Raw genomic sequence first — 24,675 nt, 5'->3', positions numbered from 1 at the left:
TCTCTCTGCCAGGAAGGAAAGGAATTTATCTGATAGGCATAAATTGTTTTGTTTTTTTACCAAAGTAGCACTGTTTAATATCTCTTTAAACAACAATACAATTGCAAAAATACATCTGTATATTCAATTTGCTTTCATTATTTTAAGCATTTATTAGTGTTTGGACCAACGTGTACAAAGAGTGGGGATTCCCAATAAGTAGCCCCCCCAAAAAAATGTCTAGCAACAAGCACCCGACTTTAAAAATAAAAAACAGAAAGGACTTTTTAATGTTGAGTGCTTGTTGCTTCACTTTTTGGGGGCTCCTTATTGGAAATCCCCCACATCTTTTTATGATAAGGTATTTGTGTAACAGTGTTATTTACATGTATTAGTGTGTGTTGTCCCTTTTAACCCTTTTGGAATTTTATTAAAGGGACCAAAAACACAAAAATATGTTTTCATTATTAAGATCATATAAATTTAACAACTTTTCAATTTACTTCTATAATCAAATTTGCTTCATTTTGTTTGGTATCCTTTGTTGAAGGAGCAGCAATATAGTTCTTGGAGCTAGCTGAATACATTAGGTGTGCAAATAACAAGACATTTATATGTGCAGCCACCAATCAGCAGCTAGCTCCCAGTAGTGCATTTCTGCTCCTGAACCTACCTAGATATGCTTATCAACTAAGGCCAAATCAAATGACATAATAGAAGTAAACTGGAAATTTGTTTCAAATTGTAAGCTCTATCTGAATTGTGAAAGACCAATCTGTTTCATATTTTAGCTCTTTTTAAAAACTGGTAAATAAGTCGAGACATGCAGACCAATTAGCTAACTAAAAATGTGTAATTTGTATGTCTCTTTAAATCTTCAGGTTTGCGAAAAGCCATCTTCTTCTTCTTCTGCTCCACCAAGGTATGTTTCAGACTTTGATAAATGAATTTAGTTATCCTATACACAATCTAGAACCGTGTTGCATAATATAGACAAGGGGTTCCAAAACATTTTCATTGCGATTATCTGAAGGACCTCTTAGTACTGACTGATCTGTTTAGTAGTCCCGGTAAGGCTTTTTTTTTTCCTTGACAGCTGTGTATCTTGCAAGGGACCATTCCTTACATTAGTGTATGTAAATGAGTCACATACAATACAGTATAGTGCTTAATGAAATAAGCCGTTTATAATTAAGAGTTTAACATTTGTAATTACAATTTTACAAATGTAATTATGTAGGAAATCTTTAATGTACACTAACATTGCAGTTTATTGAATGATAAATGAATAATTTCTTTCATGTAATTAGCAAGAGTCCATGAGCTAGTGACGTATGGGATATACATTCCTACCAGGAGGGGCAAAGTTTCCCAAACCTCAAAATGCCTATAAATACACCCCTCGCCACACCCACAAATCAGTTTTACAAACTTTGCCTCCTGTGGAAGTGGTGAAGTAAGTTTGTGCTAGATTCTTCGTTGATATGCGCTCCACAGCAGTTTGGAGCCCGGTTTTCCTCTCAGCGTGCAGTGAATGTCAGAGGGATGTGAAGAGAGTATTGCCTATTTGAATTCAATGATCTCCTTCTACGGGGTCTATTTCATAGGTTCTCTGTTATCGGTCGTAGAGATTCATCTCTTACCTCCCTTTTCAGATTGACGATATACTCTTATATATACCATTACCTCTACTGATTCTCGTTTCAGTACTGGTTTGGCTTTCTAGTACATGTAGATGAGTGTCCTGGGGTAAGTAAGTCTTATTTTCTGTGACACTCTAAGCTATGGTTGGGCACTTTTATATAAAGTTCTAAATATATGTGTTTAAACATTTATTTGCCTTGATTCAGGATGTTCAACGTTCCTTATTTCAGACAGTCAGTTTCATATTTGGGATAATGCATATGAATAAATCATTTTTTTCTTACCTTAAAATTTGACTTTTTTCCTGTGGGCTGTTAGGCTCGCGGGGGCTGAAAATGCTTCATTTTATTGCGTCATTCTTGGCGCAAATTTTTTTTTGTCATTTCCGGCGTCATACGTGTCGCCGGAAGTTGCGTCATTTTTTTGACGTTTTTGCGCCAAAAAATGTCGGCGTTACCGGATGTGGCGCCATTTTTGCCGCCAAAAGCATTTAGGCGCCAAATAATGTGGGCGGCTTTTTTGGCGCTAAAAAATTTGAGCGTCATTGTTGTCTCCACAATATTTAAGTCTCATTATTTATTGCTTCTGGTTGCTAGAAGCTTGTTCATTGTCATTTTTTTCCCATTCCTGAAACTGTCATTTAAGGAATTTGATCATTTTTGCTTTATATGTTTTTTTTTTTTTCTATTACATATTGCAAGATGTCTCAGATTGTCCCTGAATCAGAAGCCACTTCTGGAAAAACGCTTAACTGAGTTTCAGTTCTACCAAAGCTAAGTTCATTTATTTTAAATGTTATAAATGTTTATCTTTAGCTATGGTTTGTAATAAGGTATTATGATATACTTTTACATGCAAAATCCATTAGTGTTTATGCTTTATATATTTCCATTCTTACATTTTATGTACAAGAAATATTCTATTTTAAAGGCTTTGTCTGACTTCGTGCTTTCTAATAAAATTTTTAGGTCTTTCTCCAACATAGGTGTGTCCGGTCCACGGCGTCATCCTTACTTGTGGGATATTCTCTTCCCCAACAGGAAATGGCAAAGAGCCCAGCAAAGCTGGTCACATGATCCCTCCTAGGCTCCGCCTACCCCAGTCATTCTCTTTGCCGTTGTACAGGCAACATCTCCACGGAGATGGCTTAGAGTTTTTTAGTGTTTAACTGTAGTTTTTCATTATTCAATCAAGAGTTTGTTATTTTCAAATAGTGCTGGTACGTACTATTTACTCAGAAACAGAAAAGAGATGAAGAATTCTGTTTGTATGAGGAAAATGATTTTAGCAACCGTAACTAAAATCCATGGCTGTTCCACACAGGACTGTTGAGAGCAATTAACTTCAGTTGGGGGAACAGTTTGCAGTCTCTTGCTGCTTGAGGTATGACACATTCTAACAAGACGATGTAATGCTGGAAGCTGTCATTTTCCCTATGGGATCCGGTAAGCCATGTTTATTACGATTGTAAATAAGGGCTTCACAAGGGCTTATTTAAACTGTAGACTTTTTCTGGGCTAAATCGATTGATTATTAACACATATTTAGCCTTGAGGAATCATTTTATCTGGGTATTTTGATATAATAATATCGGCAGGCACTGTTTTAGACACCTTATTCTTTAGGGGCTTTCCCCAAGCATAGGCAGAGTCTCATTTTCGCGCCGGTGTTGCGCACTTGTTTTTGAGAGGCATGGCATGCAGTCGCATGTGAGAGGAGCTCTGATACTTAGAAAAGACTTCTGAAGGCGTCATTTGGTATCGTATTCCCCTTTGGGTTTGGTTGGGTCTCAGCAAAGCAGATACCAGGGACTGTAAAGGGGTTTAAAGCTCAAAACGGCTCCGGTTCCGTTATTTTAAGGGTTAAAGCTTCCAAAATTGGTGTACAATATTTTCAAGGCTTTAAGACGCTGTGGTGAAAATTTGGTGAATTTTGAACAATTCCTTCATGTTTTTTCGCAATTGCAGTAATAAAGTGTGTTCAGTTTAAAATTTAAAGTGACAGTAACGGTTTTATTTTAAAACGTTTTTTGTACTTTCTGATCAAGTTTATGCCTGTTTATCATGTCTGAACTACCAGATAGACTGTGTTCTGAATGTGGGGAAGCCAGAATTCCTATTCATTTAAATAAATGTGATTTATGTGATAATGACAATGATGCCCAAGATGATTCCTCAAGTGAGGGGAGTAAGCATGGTACTGCATCATTCCCTCCTTCGTCTACACGAGTCTTGCCCACTCAGGAGGCCCCTAGTACATCTAGCGCGCCAATACTCCTTACTATGCAACAATTAACGGCTGTAATGGATAATTCTGTCAAAAACATTTTAGCCAAAATGAACCCTTGTCAGCGTAAGCGTGGCTGCTCTGTTTTAGTTACTGAAGAGCATGACGACGCTGATATTAATATCTCTGAAGGGCCCCTAACCCAATCTGAGGGGGCCAGGGAGGTTTTGTCTGAGGGAGAAATTACTGATTTAGGGAACATTTCTCAGCAGGCTGAATCTGATATGATTACATTTAAATTTAAATTGGAACATCTCCGCATTTTGCTTAAGGAGGTATTATCCACTCTGGATGATTGTGAAAATTTAGTCATCCCAGAGAAACTATGTAAAATGGACAAGTTCCTAGAGGTGCCGGGGCTCCCAGAAGCTTTTCCTATACCCAAGCGGGTGGCGGACATTGTTAATAAAGAATGGGAAAGGCCCGGTATTCCTTTCGTCCCTCCCCCCATATTTAAAAAATTGTTTCCTATGGTCGACCCCAGAAAGGACTTATGGCAGTCAGTCCCCAAGGTCGAGGGAGCGGTTTCTACTTTAAACAAACGCACCACTATTCCAATAGAGGATAGTTGTGCTTTCAAAGATCCTATGGATAAAAAATTAGAAGGTTTGCTTAAAAAGATGTTTGTTCAGCAGGGTTACCTTCTACAACCCATTTCATGCATTGTCCCTGTCACTACTGCCGCATATTTCTGGTTTGATGAACTGCTTAAGGTGCTCGATAGTGACTCTCCTCCTTATGAGGAGATTATGGACAGAATCAATGCTCTCAAATTGGCTAATTCTTTCACTCTAGACGCCTCTTTGCAACTGGCTAAGTTAGCGGCTAAGAACTCTGGGTTTGCTATTGTGGCGCGCAGAGCGCTTTGGTTGAAATCTTGGTCGGCTGATGCGTCTTCCAAGAACAAGCTACTAAACATTCCTTTCAAGGGGAAAACGTTGTTTGGTCCTGACTTGAAAGAGATTATCTCTGATATCACTGGGGGTAAGGGCCACGCCCTTCCTCAGGATCGGCCTTTCAAGGCAAAAAATAGACCTAATTTTCGTCCCTTTCGTAAAAACGGACCAGCCCAAGGTGCTACGTCCTCTAAGCAAGAGGGTAATACTTCTCAGGCCAAGCCAGCTTGGAGACCAATGCAAGGCTGGAACAAGGGAAAGCAGGCCAAGAAACCTGCCACTGCTACCAAGACAGCATGAAATATTGGCCCCCGATCCGGGACCGGATCTGGTGGGGGGCAGACTCTCTCTCTTCGCTCAGGCTTGGGCAAGAGATGTTCTGGATCCTTGGGCGCTAGAAATAGTCTCCCAGGGTTATCTTCTGGAATTCAAGGGACTTCCCCCAAGGGGGAGGTTCCACAGGTCGCAGTTGTCTTCAGACCACATAAAAAGACAGGCGTTCCTACATTGTGTAGAAGACCTGTTAAAAATGGGAGTGATTCATCCTGTTCCATTAAGAGAACAAGGGATGGGGTTCTACTCCAATCTGTTCATAGTTCCCAAAAAAGAGGGAACGTTCAGACCAATCCTAGATCTCAAGATCTTAAACAAATTTCTCAAGGTCCCATCGTTCAAGATGGAAACCATTCGAACTATCCTTCCTTCCATCCAGGAAGGTCAATTCATGACCACGGTGGATTTAAAGGATGCGTATCTACATATTCCTATCCACAAGGAACATCATCGGTTCCTAAGGTTTGCATTCCTGGACAAACATTACCAGTTCGTGGCGCTTCCTTTCGGATTAGCCACTGCTCCAAGGATTTTCACAAAGGTACTAGGGTCCCTTCTAGCGGTGCTAAGACCAAGGGGCATTGCAGTAGTACCTTACCTGGACGACATTCTGATTCAAGCGTCGTCCCTTCCTCAAGCAAAGGCTCACACGGACATTGTCCTGGCCTTTCTCAGATCTCACGGCTGGAAAGTGAACGTGGAAAAGAGTTCTCTATCCCCGTCAACAAGGGTTCCCTTCTTGGGAACAATTATAGACTCCTTAGAAATAAGGATCTTTCTAACAGAGGCCAGAAAAACAAAGCTTCTGGACTCTTGTCGGATACTTCATTCCGTTCCTCTTCCTTCCATAGCTCAGTGCATGGAAGTGATCGGTTTGATGGTGGCGGCGATGGACATAGTTCCTTTTGCGCGCATTCATCTAAGACCATTACAACTGTGCATGCTCAGTCAGTGGAATGGGGACTATACAGACTTGTCTCCGAAGATACAAGTAAATCAGAGGACCAGAGACTCACTCCGTTGGTGGCTGTCCCTGGACAATCTGTCTCAAGGGATGATGTTCCACAGACCAGAGTGGGTCATTGTCACGACCGACGCCAGTCTGATAGGCTGGGGCGCGGTCTGGGGATCCCTGAAAGCTCAGGGTCTTTGGTCTCGGGAAGAATCTCTTCTACCGATAAATATTCTGGAACTGAGAGCGATATTCAATGCTCTCCAGGCCTGGCCCCAGCTTGCGAGGACCAGGTTCATACGGTTTCAATCAGACAACATGACGACTGTTGCGTACATCAACCATCAGGGGGGAACAAGAAGTTCCCTAGCGATGGAAGAAGTAACCAAAATTATTCTTTGGGCGGAGTCTCACTCCTGCCACCTGTCTGCTATCCACATCCCAGGAGTGGAAAATTGGGAAGCGGATTTTCTGAGTCGGCAGACATTGCATCCGGGGGAGTGGGAACTCCATCCGGAAATCTTTGCCCAAGTCACTCACCTGTGGGGCATTCCAGACATGGATCTGATGGCCTCTCGTCAGAACTTCAAAGTTCCTTGCTACGGGGCCAGATCCAGGGATCCCAAGGCGGCTCTAGTGGATGCACTAGTAGCACCTTGGACCTTCAAACTAGCTTATGTGTTCCCGCCATTTCCTCTCATCCCCAGGCTGATAGCCAGGATCAAGCAGGAGAGGGCGTCGGTGATCTTGATAGCTCCTGCGTGGCCACGCAGGACTTGGTATGCAGATCTGGTGAATATGTCATCGGCTCCACCTTGGAAGCTACCTTTGAGACGAGACCTTCTGGTTCAGGGTCCGTTCGAACATCCGAATCTGGTTTCACTCCAGCTGACTGCTTGGAGATTGAACGCTTGATTTTATCGAAGCGAGGATTCTCAGATTCTGTTATCGATACTCTTGTTCAGGCCAGAAAGCCTGTGACTAGAAAGATTTACCACAAAATTTGGAAAAAATATATCTGTTGGTGTGAATCTAAAGGATTCCCTTGGGACAAGGTTAAGATTCCTAGGATTCTATCCTTCCTTCAAGAAGGATTGGACAAAGGATTATCTGCTAGTTCCCTGAAGGGACAGATTTCTGCCTTGTCGGTATTACTTCACAAAAAGCTGGCAGCTGTGCCAGATGTTCAAGCCTTTGTTCAGGCTCTGGTTAGAATCAAGCCTGTTTACAAACCTTTGACTCCTCCTTGGAGTCTCAATTTAGTTCTTTCAGTTCTTCAGGGGGTTCCGTTTGAACCCTTACATTCCGTTGATATTAAGTTATTATCTTGGAAAGTTTTGTTTTTAGTTGCGATTTCTTCTGCTAGAAGAGTCTCAGAATTATCTGCTCTGCAGTGTTCTCCTCCTTATCTGGTGTTCCATGCAGATAAGGTGGTTTTACGTACTAAACCTGGTTTTCTTCCAAAAGTTGTTTCTAACAAAAACATTAACCAGGAGATTATCGTACCTTCTCTGTGTCCAAAGCCAGTTTCAAAGAAGGAACGTTTGTTGCACAATTTGGATGTTGTTCGCGCTCTAAAATTCTATTTAGATGCTACAAAGGATTTTAGACAAACATCTTCCCTGTTTGTTGTTTATTCAGGTAAAAGGAGAGGTCAAAAAGCAACTTCTACCTCTCTCTCTTTTTGGATTAAAAGCATCATCAGATTGGCTTACGAGACTGCCGGACGGCAGCCTCCCGAAAGAATCACAGCTCATTCCACTAGGGCTGTGGCTTCCACATGGGCCTTCAAGAACGAGGCTTCTGTTGATCAGATATGTAGGGCAGCGACTTGGTCTTCACTGCACACATTTACCAAATTTTACAAGTTTGATACTTTTGCTTCTTCTGAGGCTATTTTTGGGAGAAAGGTTTTGCAAGCCGTGGTGCCTTCCATTTAGGTGACCTGATTTGCTCCCTCCCTTCATCCGTGTCCTAAAGCTTTGGTATTGGTTCCCACAAGTAAGGATGACGCCGTGGACCGGACACACCTATGTTGGAGAAAACAGAATTTATGTTTACCTGATAAATTTCTTTCTCCAACGGTGTGTCCGGTCCACGGCCCGCCCTGGTTTTTTTTATCAGGTCTGATATTTTATTTTCTTTAACTACAGTCACCACGGTACCATATGGTTTCTCCTATGCAAATATTCCTCCTTAACGTCGGTCGAATGACTGGGGTAGGCGGAGCCTAGGAGGGATCATGTGACCAGCTTTGCTGGGCTCTTTGCCATTTCCTGTTGGGGAAGAGAATATCCCACAAGTAAGGATGACGCCGTGGACCGGACACACCGTTGGAGAAAGAAATTTATCAGGTAAACATAAATTCTGTTTTTTCACTTCTTTTTTAATTATTGAAGTTTCAAATGACCAACAACATACTGATTTATCCTTCTCTGATGATGTTTTTTCTCTTTCAGAAATTTTCTTCATCAGATATTGACACTAACAAATCTACTTTTTTATTATTTTTCCATTATTAAAGTACATTTGTTCTTTGTTGAAAAGGTGTTGATTATTTTGGATATTAAGGTAACTAGTTCTTTAAGACTAGCTGACACTATTTCTGCCTATTTATTTCTTCTGTGTTTTCAGAGGTTTTCTTTCCAATTCCCCATTCTAGGTAATGGAATAGGCTGAGAATTTTCTTTTATTCCTTTTTCAAAGTTTTTAAACTATATTCTTTGCCAGCAGTTAAATTCAATTTGGAGGGTTCTCCAATTTATTGGGGCTATCTCTACTTCTACTAATTATGCTATTGTTTCTATAGCAAAATAGTATTTATTTTCCTTTAGATAGTTGTATCTTATTTATGGAAAATTATTTAGTTTCAGGTACTTTTCTTGGTCCTGTGATTTATTTGGATATTGCAATTGCTTCATTTTTTCTGTTTACTTTAAGATCAAGTATCAGATTGATTTATTTTAGCATTGTTAAAGGACAACATTTACTAGACTAGGTGCTGTTGCATTTGTCTTGTTGTTTTGCATTTATTGATTATGCAAGTCCTCTGTATTGACTGGTCCTTTAAACTGGACTATCATGCTAATAATTTCATTTGTGTCTTCATTTTATTGAATATTTTCGCAAATGAGGGTTAATCTATGTCTTTAGCTATTTTAGCTAGAAGAATTTTGTTCTAAGATAATCAATTATTTGTTTTATAATTGGATTAAATTCTTAACTGTTACTCTGGGCTTCAAGATTGAGTTCTAAGACTAAAACTTTAAGCTTATACTAGTTTAGTTGTTCTTATTAAGGAACGAATTCCTGAGTTCTTTCCCAAGTAACATGTTTGTAATTGGGGTTCGAAATCAGCTCCCTAATATTGCGATGTACGTGCCGTATTCCAGCTTGGCTGGTAAGATGTGTTTAAACATTTATTTGCCTTGATTCAGGATGTTCAACGTTCCTTATTTCAGACAGTCAGTTTCATATTTGGGATAATGCATATGAATAAATCATTTTTTTACCGGATGTGGCGCCATTTTTGGCGCCAAAAGCATTTAGGCGCCAAATAATGTGGGCGGCTTTTTTGGTGCTAAAAAAATTTGAGCGTCATTGTTGTCTCCACAATATTTAAGTCTCATTATTTATTGCTTCTGGTTGCTAGAAGCTTGTTTGTCATTTTTTTCCCATTCCTGAAACTGTCATTTAAGGAATTTGATCATTTTTGCTTTATATGTTGTTTTTTCTATTACATATTGCAAGATGTCTCAGATTGTCCCTGAATCAGAAGCCACTTCTGGAAAAACGCTTAACTGAGTTTCAGTTCTACCAAAGCTAAGTTCATTTATTTTAAATGTTATAAATGTTTATCTTTAGCTATGGTTTGTAATAAGGTATTATGATATACTTTTACAGAATCCATTAGTGTTTATGCTTTATATATTTCCATTCTTACATTTTATGTACAAGAAATATTTAGAAGATTTATAAGAAATATTTTCTGATTCTATTTTAAAGGCTTTGTCTGACTTCGTGCCTTCTAATAAAATGTTTAGGTCTTTTTCACTTCTTTTTTAATTATTGAAGTTTCAAATTACCAACAACATACTGATTTATCCTTCTCTGATGATGTTTTTTCTCTTTCAGAAATTTTCTTCATCAGATATTGACACTAACAAATCTACTTTTTTATTATTTTTCTATTATTAAAGTACATTTGTTCTTTGTTGAAAAGGTGTTGATTATTTTGGATATTAAGGTAACTAGTTCTTTAAGACTAGCTGACACTATTTCTGCCTATTTATTTCTTCTGTGTTTTCAGAGGTTTTCTTTCCAATTCCCCATTCTAGGGAATGGAATAGGCTGAGAATTTTCTATAGCAAAATAGTGTTTATTTTCCTTTAGATAGTTGTATCTTATTTATGGAAAATTATTTAGTTTCAGGTACTTTTCTTAGTCCTGTGATTTATTTGGATATTGCAATTGCTTCATTTTTTCTGTTTACTTTAAGATCAAGTATCAGATTATGATTTATTTTAGCATTGTTAAAGGACAACATTTACTAGACTAGGTGCTGTTGCATTTGTCTTGTTGTTTTGCATTTATTGATTATGTAAGTCCACTGTATTGACTGGTCCTTTAAACTGGACTATCATGCTAATAATTTCATTTGTGTCTTCATTTTATTGAATATTTTCGCAAATGAGGGTTAATCTATGTCTTTAGCTATTTTAGCTAGAAGAATTTTGTTTTAAGATAATCAATTATTTGTTTTATAATTGGATTCAATTCTTAACTGTTACTCTGGGCTTCAAGATTGAGTTCTAAGACTAAAACTTTAAGCTTATACTAGTTTAGTTGTTCTTATTAAGGAACTAATTCCTGAGTTCTTTCCCAAGTAACATGTTTGTAATTGGGGTTCGAAATCAGCTCCCTAATATTGCGATGTTCGTGCCGTATTCCAGCTTGGCTGGTAAGGGGCAGGTTAAGACTTCTTTGAAATTTATTTGGTTCTATTTTGTCCAAATTTCTTTGATTTTATTCCAGTAAGGCTAACACTTTCTTTAAGTGTGTTTCTGTCCTATATATTTTGGGTACTGTTGAAGCATGGCTGGGCACCCATGGGGTTCAAGCGCTGCTCAGACCTGGAATCTTCTGGGGTATTTCTTCCAGTTCCTTTTTTAGGAACCGGGTTTGGAGTTTTATTCAAACTATTTTGCCTTTTTATGGTCATTGATAGCATTATTTGTTTTCATTAGATACAATAAATGCATATTTTAATTTTTCTGTTTTCATTCAGATTATTTTCTGAGGATGCGGAATCTCATATGATTCACTTGCTCTTCAGGACATAGTTAGAGGATCTTTTTTTCGAAAGCTCTTGATTCCTCACACAAGGGTCACCTTTTTTAGGTTTCCAGAAAGTTTGTGTCACTGTCTTTGTCTCTATCAGACGAGGGATAATTCTATTGGGTTCTGTCTGTCGGTACCTTTAGTCTCTATTTCCTTCAGTTGCTATATATGCATAGAAGTTTTAGGTCTTATGGCCACGGCATTGGATTCAATTCCCTTTGCTCATTTTCACTAGAAAGAACCTTTCCAGTCTTTTATGAGTGTTTCTTCTAGAATATGGTTGGAGGATAAATTTACTAAAAAGTTTGTTGATTCCTCAGACAAGGGTAACCTTTTTTTAGGTTTCCTGATAGATTCAGTGTCCTTGACTCTGTCTCTGACGGACAAGAGACGTCTGAAATTGGTTTCAGCTTGTCGAAACCTTAATTCTCAATCTTTCCCTTCGGTAGCCTTATGCATGGAAATTCTAGGTCTTATGACTGCGGCATTGGACGCGGTTCCCTTTGCTCGTTTTCACATGCAACCTCTTCAGCTCTGTATGCTGAACCAGTGGTGCAGGGATTATACAAAGATATCTCAATTAATATCTTTAATACCGATTGTTCGACACTTTCTGACGTGGTGGACAGACCACCATCGTTTAATTCAGGGGGCTTCTTTTGTTCTTCCAACCTGGACTGAGATTTCAACAGATGCAAGTCTTACAGGTTGGGGAGCTGTTTGGGGGTCTCTGACAGCACAAGGGGTTTGGGAATCTCAGGAGGTGAGATTACCAATCAATATTTTGGAACTCCGTGCAATTTTCAGAGCTCTTCAGTCATGGCCTCTTCTAAGAGAGAGTCGTTCATTTGTTTTCAGACGGACAATGTCACAACTGTGGCATATGTCAATCATCAAGGAGGGACTCACAGTCCTCTGGCTATGAAAGAAGTATCTCGAATTCTGGTTTGGGCGGAATCCAGCTCCTGTCTAATTTCTGCGGTTCATATCCCAGGTATAGACAATTGGGAAGCGGATTATCTCAGTCACCAAACGTTACATCCGGGCGAATGGTCTCTTCACCCAGAGGTATTTCTTCAAATTGTTCAAATGTGGGGACTTCCAGAAATAGATCTGATGGCTTCTCATCTAAACAAGAAGCTTCCCAGGTATCTGTCCAGATCCAGGGATCCTCAGGCGGAGGCAGTGGATGCATTGTCACTTCCTTGGAAGTATCATCCTGCCTATATCTTTCCACCTCTAGTTCTTCTTCCTAGAGTAATTTCCAAGATTCTAAGGGGTGCTCGTCTGTTCTGCTGGTGGTTCCAGCATGGCCTCACAGGTTTTGGTATGCGGATCTTGTCCGGATGGCCACTTGCCAACCGTGGACTCTTCCGTTAAGACCAGACCTTCTATCACAAGGTGCTTTTTTTCCATCAGGATCTCAAATCCTTAAATTTGAAGGTATAGAGATTGAACGCTTGATTCTCAGTCATAGTGGTTTCTCTGACTCTCTGTTTAATACTATGTTACAGGCTCGTAAATCTGTATTTAGGAAGATATATTATCGAGTCTGGAAGGTTTACATTTCTTGGTGTTTTTCTCATCATTTTTTCTTGGCATTCTTTTAGAATTCCTAGAATTTTACAGTTTCTTCAGGATGGTTTGGATAAAGGTTTGTCTGCAAGTTCCTTGAAGGACAAATCTCTGCTCTTTCTGTTCTTTCTCACAGAAAGATTACTAGTCTTCCTGTTATTCATTGTTTTGTACAAGCTTTGGTTCGTATAAAACCTGTCATTAAGTCAATTTCTCCTCCTTGGAGTTTGAATTTGGTTCTGGGGGCTCTTCAAGCTCCTCCGTTTGAACCTATGCATTCGCTGGACATTAAATTACTTTCTTGGAAAGTTTTGTTTCTTTTGGCCATCTCTTCTGCTAGAAGAGTTTCTGAATTATCTGCTCTTTCTTGTGAGTCTCCTTTTCTGATTTTTCATCAGGATAAGGCGGTGTTGCGAACTTCTTTTAAATTCTTACCTAAGGTTGTGAATTCTAACAACATTAGTAGAGAAATTGTGGTTCCTTCATTGTGTCCTAATCCTAAAAATTCTAAGGAGAGATCATTGCATTCTTTGGATGTAGTTAGAGCTTTGAAATATTATGTTGAAGCTACTAAGAATTTCCGAAAGACTTCTAGTCTATTTGTTATCTTTTCCGGTTCTAGGAAAGGTCAGAAGGCCTCTGCCATTTCTTTGGCATCTTGGTTGAAATCTTTAATTCATCATGCTTATGTCGAGTCGGGTCAAACTCCGCCTCTAAGGATTACAGCTCATTCTACTAGGTCAGTTTCTACTTCCTGGGCGTTTAGGAATGAAGCTTCGGTTGATCAGATTTGCAAAGCAGCAACTTGGTCTTCTTTGCATACTTTTACTAAATTCTACCATTTTGATGTGTTTTCTTCTTCTGAAGCAGTTTTTGGTAGAAAAGTTCTTCAGGCAGCTGTTTCAGTTTGATTCGTCTGCTTATAATTTCAGTTTTTTTCATTATAAGATTTAAACTTTATTTTGGGTGTGGATTATTTTCAGCGGAATTGGCTGTCTTTATTTTATCCCTCCCTCTCTAATGACTCTTGCGTGGAAGATCCACATCTTGGGCATTCATTATCCCATACGTCACTAGCTCATGGACTCTTGCTAATTACATGAAATAAAACATAATTTATGTAAGAACTTATCTGATTAATTTCTTTCATATTAGCAAGAGTCCATGAGGCCCACCCTTTTTTGTGGTGGTTATGATTTTTTTGTATAAAGCACAATTATTCCAATTTCTTATTTTATATGCTTTCGCACTTTTGTCTTATCACCCCACTTCTTGGCTATGCGTTAAACTGATTTGTGGGTGTGGTGAGGGGTGTATTTATAGGCATTTTGAGGTTTGGGAAACTTTGCCCCTCCTGGTAGGAATGTATATCCCATACGTCACTAGCTCATGGACTCTTGCTAATATGAAAGAAATGAATTTATCAGGTAAGTTCTTACATAAATTATGTTTTTAAAATAAGTTACAAATTTTACTAAAACGTACTAAATCCAAAGCATACTTTATTTTTAAAGGGACATTAAAACTAAATGTTTCTTTTGTGATTCAGACAGAGCATACAATTTTTTATAGGTTTCCAATTTACTTCTATTATCAAATGTGCTTTGTTCCCATGGTATTCTTTGTTGAAGAGATTCCTAGGTAGATGTCTGGAGAAAATAGTGCTGCCATCTAGTGCTTTTGCAAATGGATAAGATTCTTGCGAAACCACTGCCGTATAATGCACCAGACACATGTACGCTCTTGAGCTTACATCCGTGCTTTTCAACTAATGCTACCAAGAGTAAATTTGATAATAGACGTAAATTTGAAATCTGTAATAAATAAACATCTAATAAAATTGCATGTTCTATCTGAACCATGACAGAAAATGTTTGTCTTTCATGTCCCTTTAATGTAAAATAAAACTTGCATCCTTGGCATGTGCCTGAACAAGGGGTTTTCTTGTGTATCTTTAAAGTTCTCTCACAGGCCTCACCATATTTTGTAAGCATTTTACTCTTGCTTGTCTCATGGTTTTATTTCATATAAGGAGAGAGCTTCCTTATTTTCTACGGGAGGCAGCTTGCCCATGGGAAGGATTTGCAGGTCCTCTTTGTTTTTTAGAGCTTTGAGTAAATCTGTCAATGTAAATGTCAGGGTTATGATTTCACTAAATCCTGTGAGTTTTAGAAATTAGAGCACTAAGTTTTACACTAAGGGATATAAAGCTCAACAAATTTCTTACATCCTTATAAAATAGCATTATTTAAACCTGCTAACTTCTCTGTGGGATAGGAGGTCACTAGCTGTTATGGAACACACCCCACAGCTCTATTGGGGAGCATTGACATGCCTCACAAGCATACAATCACATATCCTTGCTGCTATACCCAATAACTCAAATCCACAAACAAAAGGAAGTTTATTGTTGCAATACAAAAAAAAAGAAAATAGGCATATATACCGTCATAAAAGATGCGCTACTGGTGCACTTCTTCATATCTACCCAGTTTCCACCCCCCCCCTTTCCTTTTTATTGAGAATATATAACATAACAATTTATGGTGACATAAATCCACCAAAATATACAAATGAAAAAAACAAAAACATACAAACATTTTTTTTTAAACAAAGTACAAGTAAATAAGTTCACCAACAAGACAACTGTTCTTGAATAGATCAGAGGGGTGTACTGGATGTTTGTATTTGGTTGCTATAGAGCTAAGTTACCCTTCATTAGAACAGAAAGGATGGTGGCAACACAGGAATGCAGTATGTAAGTTGTCAGATGCTTACAAGTATTCTTACGTATTTAATTCCTATCATTGAGTGATGCTATCCTCCTTCAGTGGATCTCTTAACACATGACCGTGTTGTTCTTAAAACTAAAATAATGATGGTACAAACTCCTAATCCTCTGTTTTATTACTGACTTTCAGTGTCCTACAATCCCAAACCAACAGTGTGGCCTCAGCACATTCCAGCATTGTGGAATCGGAAAGCAGCGAATCAGACAGCTCTTCTGATTCAGAATCTGAGAGCAGCTCAAGTGACGGTGAGGTGAAAAATCCACCCAGAGCTCCTACACCAGAGGTATTATACCCACCTTACTATATAGCTAGTAGTGGGAATGGGGATGCTCTTCTAGAGGCCATTGATAACCCCTTAATGTGTTTGCAGCTGGTATAACAAGTCATTGTAGAGTATCAACATTATTTGTGGGAAATAGCTCCTTTAGGTATATTTTTGTATATTGATTTGCTCTCTCTGCTTATTGAAACCATAACTTCAGCCGAAACGCGTAAGCCCAGTGCTGCGCTCACTCTGCATAAAGAAAACAATAAAGTCCAAGTTTTATACTACCAGGCGTGGATCATACATTTTTTCCTTTTGAAGTCTATTGAAACCATAACCCAGTCAAATGATTGAGCTTGCAGAGAAAGCAGATCTCATTAGTGTATCTTTTTTTTTATATTTACACAAAATCCTCTCTTATGTTTCACTGTATACACAGTGAGACTGATACTTAGAGAGAGCAATGGAAAATAAACATTTTAGTATCTCTCTATCGTACTCCCCACTGGGACTGTGATTTCTTCTAAACAATCTAAGACCTGTTAGTATAGATTGGGAGCTATACGAACAGCTCAAGTGTAGTTTTTTTGAATATCTGACCACAGCTCCATGTACACAGTGGATCCACTGTTTACTGGTGCAGTCTCGGCAACACGTGCCTTCTTTGCAAGATAAACCTACTATTATGTGCAATTTATACTCTTTATTGAAAGTATTGCGGTGGGGGGGGGGGGGGGATTTGGTCATTTTCAATAGGCACCATTTATGATAATACTAATCTCATAACAAACAGTGGGTCCACTATACTATAGACTATCCGCTGTGTACTTGAAGCTGTGGTCGGATATTCCCTACAACTGCACTTGTGCAGCTCCTAATCTTTACATAGGGCGTGTGATGCATTGCCTATTGGCTGCGCCAGATGACTGTCATATTATTTGAAAAATGGACTTCACTCGGAGGAAGCCAGGACACTGGCCAGGGGGAAAATAAATTTTATTTTCTAGTACAAATATAATGTTTAACAGGAAAATGAGTACTAATGCACATTTATTAATTAATGCTTTAATATATGAAGACTTGTTATGCTGAATTTACCTTCACTTTAAAGGGACAGTCAACACCAGAATTGCTGTTGTTTTAAAAGATAGGTAATACTTTAATTACAAATTCCCCAGTTTTGCATGACCAACACAGTTATAATAATATATGTTTCTCCAACATAGGTGTGTCCGGTCCACGGCGTCATCCTTACTTGTGGGATATTCTCTTCCCCAACAGGAAATGGCAAAGAGCCCAGCAAAGCTGGTCACATGATCCCTCCTAGGCTCCGCCTACCCCAGTCATTCTCTTTGCCGTTGTACAGGCAACATCTCCACGGAGATGGCTTAGAGTTTTTTAGTGTTTAACTGTAGTTTTTATTATTCAATCAATAGTTTGTTATTTTAAAATAGTGCTGGTATGTACTATTTACTCAGAAACAGAAAAGAGATGAAGATTTCTGTTTGTATGAGGAAAATGATTTTAGCACCGTAACTAAAATCCATGGCTGTTCCACACAGGACTGTTGAGAGCAATTAACTTCAGTTGGGGGAACAGTGTGCAGTCTCTTACTGCTTGAGGTATGACACATTCTAACAAGACGATGTAATGCTGGAAGCTGTCATTTTCCCTATGGGATCCGGTAAGCCATGTTTATTAAGATAGTAAATAAGGGCTTCACAAGGGCTTATTAAGACTGTAGACTTTTTCTGGGCTAAATCGATTCATTATTAACACATATTTAGCCTTGAGGAATCATTTATTCTGGGTATTTTGATATGATTATATCGGCAGGCACTGTTTTAGACACCTTATTCTTTAGGGGCTTTCCCTAATCATAGTCAGAGCCTCATTTTCGCGCCGGTATGGCGCACTTGTTTTTGAGGACAGCATGGCATGCAGCTGCATGTGTGTGGAGCTCTGATACATAGAAAAGTCTTTCTGAAGGCATCATTTGGTATCGTATTCCCCTTTGGGCTTGGTTGGGTCTCAGCAAAGCAGATTCCAGGGACTGTAAAGGGGTTAAATATAAAAACGGCTCCGGTTCCGTTATTTTAAGGGTTAAAGCTTCCAAATTTGGTGTGCAATACTTTTAAGGCTTTAAGACACTGTGGTGAAATTTTGGTGAATTTTGAACAATTCCTTCATACTTTTTCGCAATTGCAATAATAAAGTGTGTTTAGTTTAAAATTTAAAGTGACAGTAACGGTTTTATTTTAAAACGTTTTTTGTGCTTTGTTATCAAGTTTATGCCTGTTTAACATGTCTGAACTACCAGATAGATTGTGTTCTGACTGTGGGGAAACCAAGGTTCCTTCTCATTTAACTATATGTATTTTATGTCATAAAAAAAAAAAAAAAAAAAAAAAAATTTAGTAAAAATGATGCCCAAGATGATTCCTCAAGTGAGGGGAGTAAGCATGGTACTGCATCATCCCCTCCTTCGTCTACACCAGTCTTGCCCATACAGGAGGCCCCTAGTACATCTAGTGCGCCAATACTCCTTACTATGCAACATTTAACGGCTGTAATGGATAATTCTATCAAAAACATTTTAGCCAATATGCCCACTTATCAGCGAAAGCGCGACTGCTCTGTTTTAGAAAATTCTGTAGAGCATGAGAACGCTGATGATATGGTTTCTGAAGGGCCCCTACACCAGTCTGAGGGGGCCAGGGAGGTTTTGTCTGAGGGAGAAATTTCAGATTCAGGAAACATTTCTCAACAAGCTGAACCTGATGTGATTACTTTTAAATTTAAGTTGGAACATCTCCGCGCTCTGCTTAAGGAGGTGTTATCCAATTTGGATGATTGTGATTATCTGGTCATTCCAGAACCACTATGTAAAATGGAAAAGTTCTTAGAGGCCCCGGGGCCCCCCGAAGCTTTTCCTATATCCAAGCGGGTGGCGTACATTGTTAGTAAAGAATGGGACAGGCCCGGTATACCTTTAGTACCTCCCCCCATATTTATAAAATTGTTTTCCTATAGTCGACCCCAGAAAGGACTGATGGCAGACAGTCCCCAAGGTCGAGGGGGCGGTTTCTACTCTACACAAGCGCGCCACTATACCCATAGAAGATAGTTGTGCTTTCCAAGATCCTATGGATAAAAAATTAGAAGGTCTGCTAAAGATGTTTGTTCAGCAAGGTTCCCTTCTACAACCAATTGCATGCATTGTCCCTGTCACTGCAGCCGCGTGTTTCTAGTTTGATGAGCTAGGAAAGGCGATTATTAGTAATTCTTCTTCTTATGAGGAGATTATGGACAGAATTCGTGCTCTTAAATTGGCTAATTCTTTCACCCTAGACGCCACCTTGCAATTGGCTAGGTTAGCGGCGAAAAAATTCTGGGTTTGCTATTGTGGCGCAGAGCGCTTTGGTTAAAATCTTGGGCAGCGGATGCGTCTTCCAAGAACAAATTGCTTGACATTCCTTTCAAGGGGAAAACACTCTTTGGCCCTGACTTGAAAGAGATTATCTCTGATATCACTGGGGGCAAGGGCCACGCCCTTCCTCAGGATAGGTCTTTTCAAGACCAAAAATAAACCTAAGTTTCGTCCCTTTCGCAGAAACGGATCAGCCCCAAGGGCTACGTCCTCTAAGCAGGAAGGTAATACTTCTCAAGCCAATCCAGCCTGGAGACCTATGCAAGGCTGGAGCAAAGGAAAGCAGGCCAGGAAACCTGCCACTGCTACCAAGACAGCATGAAATGCGGGCCCCCGATCCGGGACCGGATCTGGTGGGGGGCAGACTCTCTCTCTTCGCTCAGGCTTGGGAAAGAGATGTTCTGGATCCTTGGGCGCTAGAAATAGTCTCCCAAGGTTATTCTCTGGAGTTCAAGGGGCTTCCTCCAAGGGGAGAGGTTCCACAGGTCTCAGTTGTCTTCAGACCACATAAGAAGACAGGCATTCTTACATTGGGTAGAAGACCTGCTAAAAATGGGAGTGATTCATCCTGTTCCATTAGGAGAACAAGGGATGGGGTTCTACTCCAATCTGTTCATAGTTCCCAAAAAAGAGGGAACGTTCAGACCAATCTTAGATCTCAAGATCTTGAACAAGTTTCTCAAGGTTCCATCGTTCAAGATGGAAACCATTCGAACACTTCTTCCTTCCATCCAGGAAGGTCAATTCATGACCAAGGTGGATTTCAAGGATGCGTATCTACATATTCCTATCCACAAGGAACATCATCGGTTCCTAAGGTTTGCATTCCTGGACAAGCATTTCCAGTTCGTGGCATTTTCTTTCGGATTAGCCACTGCTCCTAGGATTTTCTCATAGGTACTAGGGTCCCTTCTGGCGGTGCTAAGACCAAGGGGCATTGCTGTAGTACCTTACTTGGACGACATTCTGATTCGAGCGTCGTCCCTTCCTCAAGTAAAGGCTCACACGGACATTGTCCTGGCCTTTCTCAGATCTCACGGATGGAAAGTGAACGTGGAAAAGAGTTCTCTATCTCCGTCAACGAGGGTTCCCTTCTTGGGAACTATAATAGACTCCTTAGAAATGAGGATTTTTCTGACAGAAGCCAGAAAAACAAAACTTCTAGACTCTTGTCGGATACTTCATTCCGTTCCTCTTCCTTCCATAGCGCAGTGCATGGAAGTGATAGGTTTGTTGGTAGCGGCAATGGACATAGTTCCTTTTGTGCGCATTCATCTAAGACCATTACAACTGTTCATGCTCAGTCAGTGGAATGGGGACTATTCAGACTTGTCTCCGAAGATACAAGTAAATCAGAGGACCAGAGACTCATTCCGTTGGTGGCTGTCCCTGGACAACCTGTCACAAGGGATGACCTTCCGCAGACCAGAGTGGGTCATTGTCACGACCGACGCCAGTCTGATGGGCTGGGGCGCGGTCTGGGGATCCCTGAAAGCTCAGGGTCTTTGGTCTCGGGTAGAATCTCTTCTACCGATAAATATTCTGGAACTGAGAGCGATATTCAATGCTCTCAAAGCTTGGCCTCAGCTAGCGAGGGCCAAGTTCATACATCAACCATCAGGGGGGAACAAGGAGTTCCCTAGCGATGGAAGAAGTGACCAAAATCATTCTATGGGCGGAGTCTCACTCCTGCCACCTGTCTGCTATCCACATCCCAGGAGTGGAAAATTGGGAAGCGGATTTTCTGAGTCGTCAGACATTGCATCCGGGGGAGTGGGAACTCCATCCGGAAATCTTTGCCCAAGTCACTCAACCGTGGGGCATTCCAGACATGGATCTGATGGCCTCTCGTCAGAACTTCAGAGTTCCTTACTACGGGTACAGATCCAGGGATCCCAAGGCGGCTCTAGTGGATGCACTAGTAGCACCTTGGACCTTCAAACTAGCTTATGTGTTCCCGCCGTTTCCTCTCATCCCCAGGCTGGTAGCCAGGATCAATCAGGAGAGGGCGTCGGTGATTTTGATAGCTCCTGCGTGGCCACGCAGGACTTGGTATGCAGATCTGGTGAATATGTCATCGGCTCCACCATGGAAGCTACCTTTGAGAGACCTTCTTGTTCTAGGTCCGTTCGACCCACTCCAGCTGACTGCTTGGAGATTGAACGCTTGATCTTATCAAAGCGAGGGTTCTCAGATTCTGTTATTAATACTCTTGTTCAGGCCTGAAAGCCTGTAACCAGAAAAATTACCACATAATTTGGTATATCTGTTGGTGTGAATCTGCAGGATTCCCTTGGGACAAGGTTAAGATTCCTAAGAGTCTATCCTTCCTTCGAGAAGGATTGGAAAAAGGATTATCTGCAAGTTCCTTGATGGGACAGATTTCTGCCTTGTCTGTGTTACTTCACAAAAAGCTGGCAGATGTGCCAGATGTTCTAGCCTTTGTTCAGGCTCTGGTTAGAATCAAGCCTGTTTACAAAATTTTGACTCCTCCTTGGAGTCTCAACCTAGTTCTTTCAGTTCTTCAGGGGGTTCCGTTTGAACCCTTACATTCCGTTGATATTAAGTTATTATCTTGGAAAGTTTTGTTTTTGGTTGCAATTTCTTCTGCTAGAAGAGTTTCAGAATTATCTGCTCTGCAGTGTTCTTCTCCTTATCTGGTGTTCCATGCAGATAAGGTGGTTTTGCGTACTAAACCTGGTTTTCTTCCAAAAGTTGTTTCTAACAAAAACATTAACCAGGAGATAGTTGTGCCTTCTTTGTGTCCTAATCCAGTTTCAAAGAAGGAACGTTTGTTGCACAACTTGGATGTAGTTCGTGCTCTCAAATTTTACTTAGCAGCTACTAAGGATTTCAGACAAACTTTGTCTTTGTTTGTTGTTTATTCTGGTAAACGGAGAGGTCAAAAAGCAACTTCTACCTCTCTCTCCTTCTGGATTAAAAGCATTATCCGATTGGCTTATGAGACGCTGGACGGCAGCCTCCTGAAAGAATCACAGCTCACTCCACTAGGGCTGTGGCTTCCACATGGGCCTTCAAGAACGAGGCTTCTGTTGATCAGATATGTAAGGCAGCGACTTGGTCTTCACTGCACACTTTTTCTAAATTTTACAAATTTGATACTTTTGCTTCTTCTGAGGCTATTTTTGGGAGAAAGGTTTTGCAAGCCGTGGTGCCTTCCATTTAGGTGACCTGATTTGCTCCCTCCCTTCATCCGTGTCCTAAAGCTTTGGTATTGGTTCCCACAAGTAAGGATGACGCCGTGGACCGGACACACCTATGTTGGAGAAAACAGAATTTATGTTTACCTGATAAATTACTTTCTCCAACGGTGTGTCCGGTCCACGGCCCGCCCTGGTTTTTTTAATCAGGTCTGATAATTTATTTTCTTTAACTACAGTCACCACGGTAACATATGGTTTCTCCTATGCAAATATTCCTCCTTAACGTCGGTCGAATGACTGGGGTAGGCGGAGCCTAGGAGGGATCATGTGACCAGCTTTGCTGGGCTCTTTGCCATTTCCTGTTGGGGAAGAGAATATCCCACAAGTAAGGATGACGCCGTGGACCGGACACACCGTTGGAGAAAGTAATTTATCAGGTAAACATAAATTCTGTTTTTACCTCTGTAATTACCTTGTATCTAAGCCTCAGCAGACTGCCCCTTATTTCAGTTCTCTTGACAGACTTGCAGTTTAGCCAATCAGAGCTGTCTCCATGGTAAATTCACGTGCATGAGCTCAATATTATCTATATGAAACACGTTAACTAATGCCCTCTAGTGGTGAAAAACTGTCGAAATGCATTTAGATTAGAGGCGGCCTTCAAGGTCTAAGAAATTAGCATATGAACCTCCTAGGTTTAGCTTTCAACTAAGAATACCAAGATAACAAAGCAAAATTGGTGATAAAAGTAAATTGGAAAGTTGTTTAAAATCACATGCCCTATTTGAAACATGAAAGTTTTTTTGGGACTTGACTGTCCCTTTAAGTATTGAAATATTCAGTATAGGTGGGAATACAACAGGCAAAATCAACAAAATAAATGTAAAGGAACTTTTGTAATAAATAATTTAGCACACTCTAGCAGGAAAAATTGATCACTGGTAACACATTAAATAGAAGTAAAATGTCTCAGTACATTGTCCCTTTAAGCAAGCTGTGTCATGCAGCAGATGTCTACACACATTTTGGTTGCCATAACTGACTACTATCTTGTTTTCATTTAGTATAATCTGACAATAAAACTAGTTAACATAGATACCAAAAAATAGAGATCAAAATTGTTGACCATTGCCAAACATTTGGATGTATTTGAACTCCTGTGGAGCCAGAAAGTCTTACAATGTTTATTAGTTGTAAAATAATATGCAGTCTGCCAGCCTATTGTCAGTTATAATCCCCAATCAGAATTTATTTTTTTTAGAAATTTTAGCCAAGACTATGGAGTAATCCTTTGTTTTCCCAAATGTGTTCCTGTAATTTTTAGGGTCCATATGAAAAGTTTCTCAAAGTTTTTCCTCAGTAATTGTGGTCTGTCTGTTTGTGAAATATACCCATGTAATGTAATTTGTGTGACGTGTGCCGTAAATCAAATGATTTAATACTTATGGCAAATCCATAATTACACAAAAACAACAGGTTATACACTTCTACCTTTTTATATTTATTTATACATTTTTGTTTTAGTCTAAAGGATCATGGAAATCAAAAATAAAGCTACCGTAAAGTTACAATTAAACTTTCATGATTAAGATAGCCTGGGATTTTAAACTGCTTTCTAATTTTAATTCTGTTAATTAATTTGCTTTGTTTTTTTTGGTAACTTTTGTTGAAAACCATAACTAGGTAGTCTCATCAGTAGCAGTTCACTACTGGGAGCTAGCTGCCAACTGTTGGCTGAGCATATATGGCTCTTGTCATTAGCTCACCCAGTGTGTACAACTAGCTCCCAGTAGTGTGTAACTGCTATTTCATCCAAGGATACCAAGAGAATTGATAATAGAAGTTAAAGGGCCAGTAAACCCACCAAATAATGTTCTATGTGCAGAATTATAAAACATTAGCCTAGCGCCAGCTTTCTAAAGCAAAGTATTTCAGAGATATTTACCTACGAAAGTGAATTTTACTGGCTCTACTTGAACCAGTCTGTTTTCTTTCATGTAAATAGAAAGAGTCCATGAG

At 39.8% G+C, this 24,675-nt stretch overlaps 1 protein-coding gene across 3 annotated transcripts in view; it reads left to right on the top strand.

Annotated features, from left to right (window-relative positions):
* AFF1 (ALF transcription elongation factor 1) overlaps positions 1–24,675 on the top strand; it is a 349,069-nt gene that overhangs the window by 240,142 nt on the left and 84,252 nt on the right. For all 3 annotated transcript variants that reach the window (XM_053703375.1, XM_053703376.1, XM_053703378.1), the window contains 2 exons: positions 861–901; positions 15,927–16,080. In XM_053703375.1, coding sequence (XP_053559350.1) covers positions 861–901; positions 15,927–16,080 — 195 coding nt within the window. The remainder of the gene's footprint in view (positions 1–860; positions 902–15,926; positions 16,081–24,675) is intronic.

This window comes from Bombina bombina, chromosome 2, assembly GCF_027579735.1.
Source record: "Bombina bombina isolate aBomBom1 chromosome 2, aBomBom1.pri, whole genome shotgun sequence".
NCBI classification, from domain to species: Eukaryota; Metazoa; Chordata; class Amphibia; order Anura; family Bombinatoridae; genus Bombina; species Bombina bombina.
The sequence above is the reverse complement of the archived record's forward strand: the minus strand, read 5'-3'. Positions and strand labels throughout refer to the sequence as shown.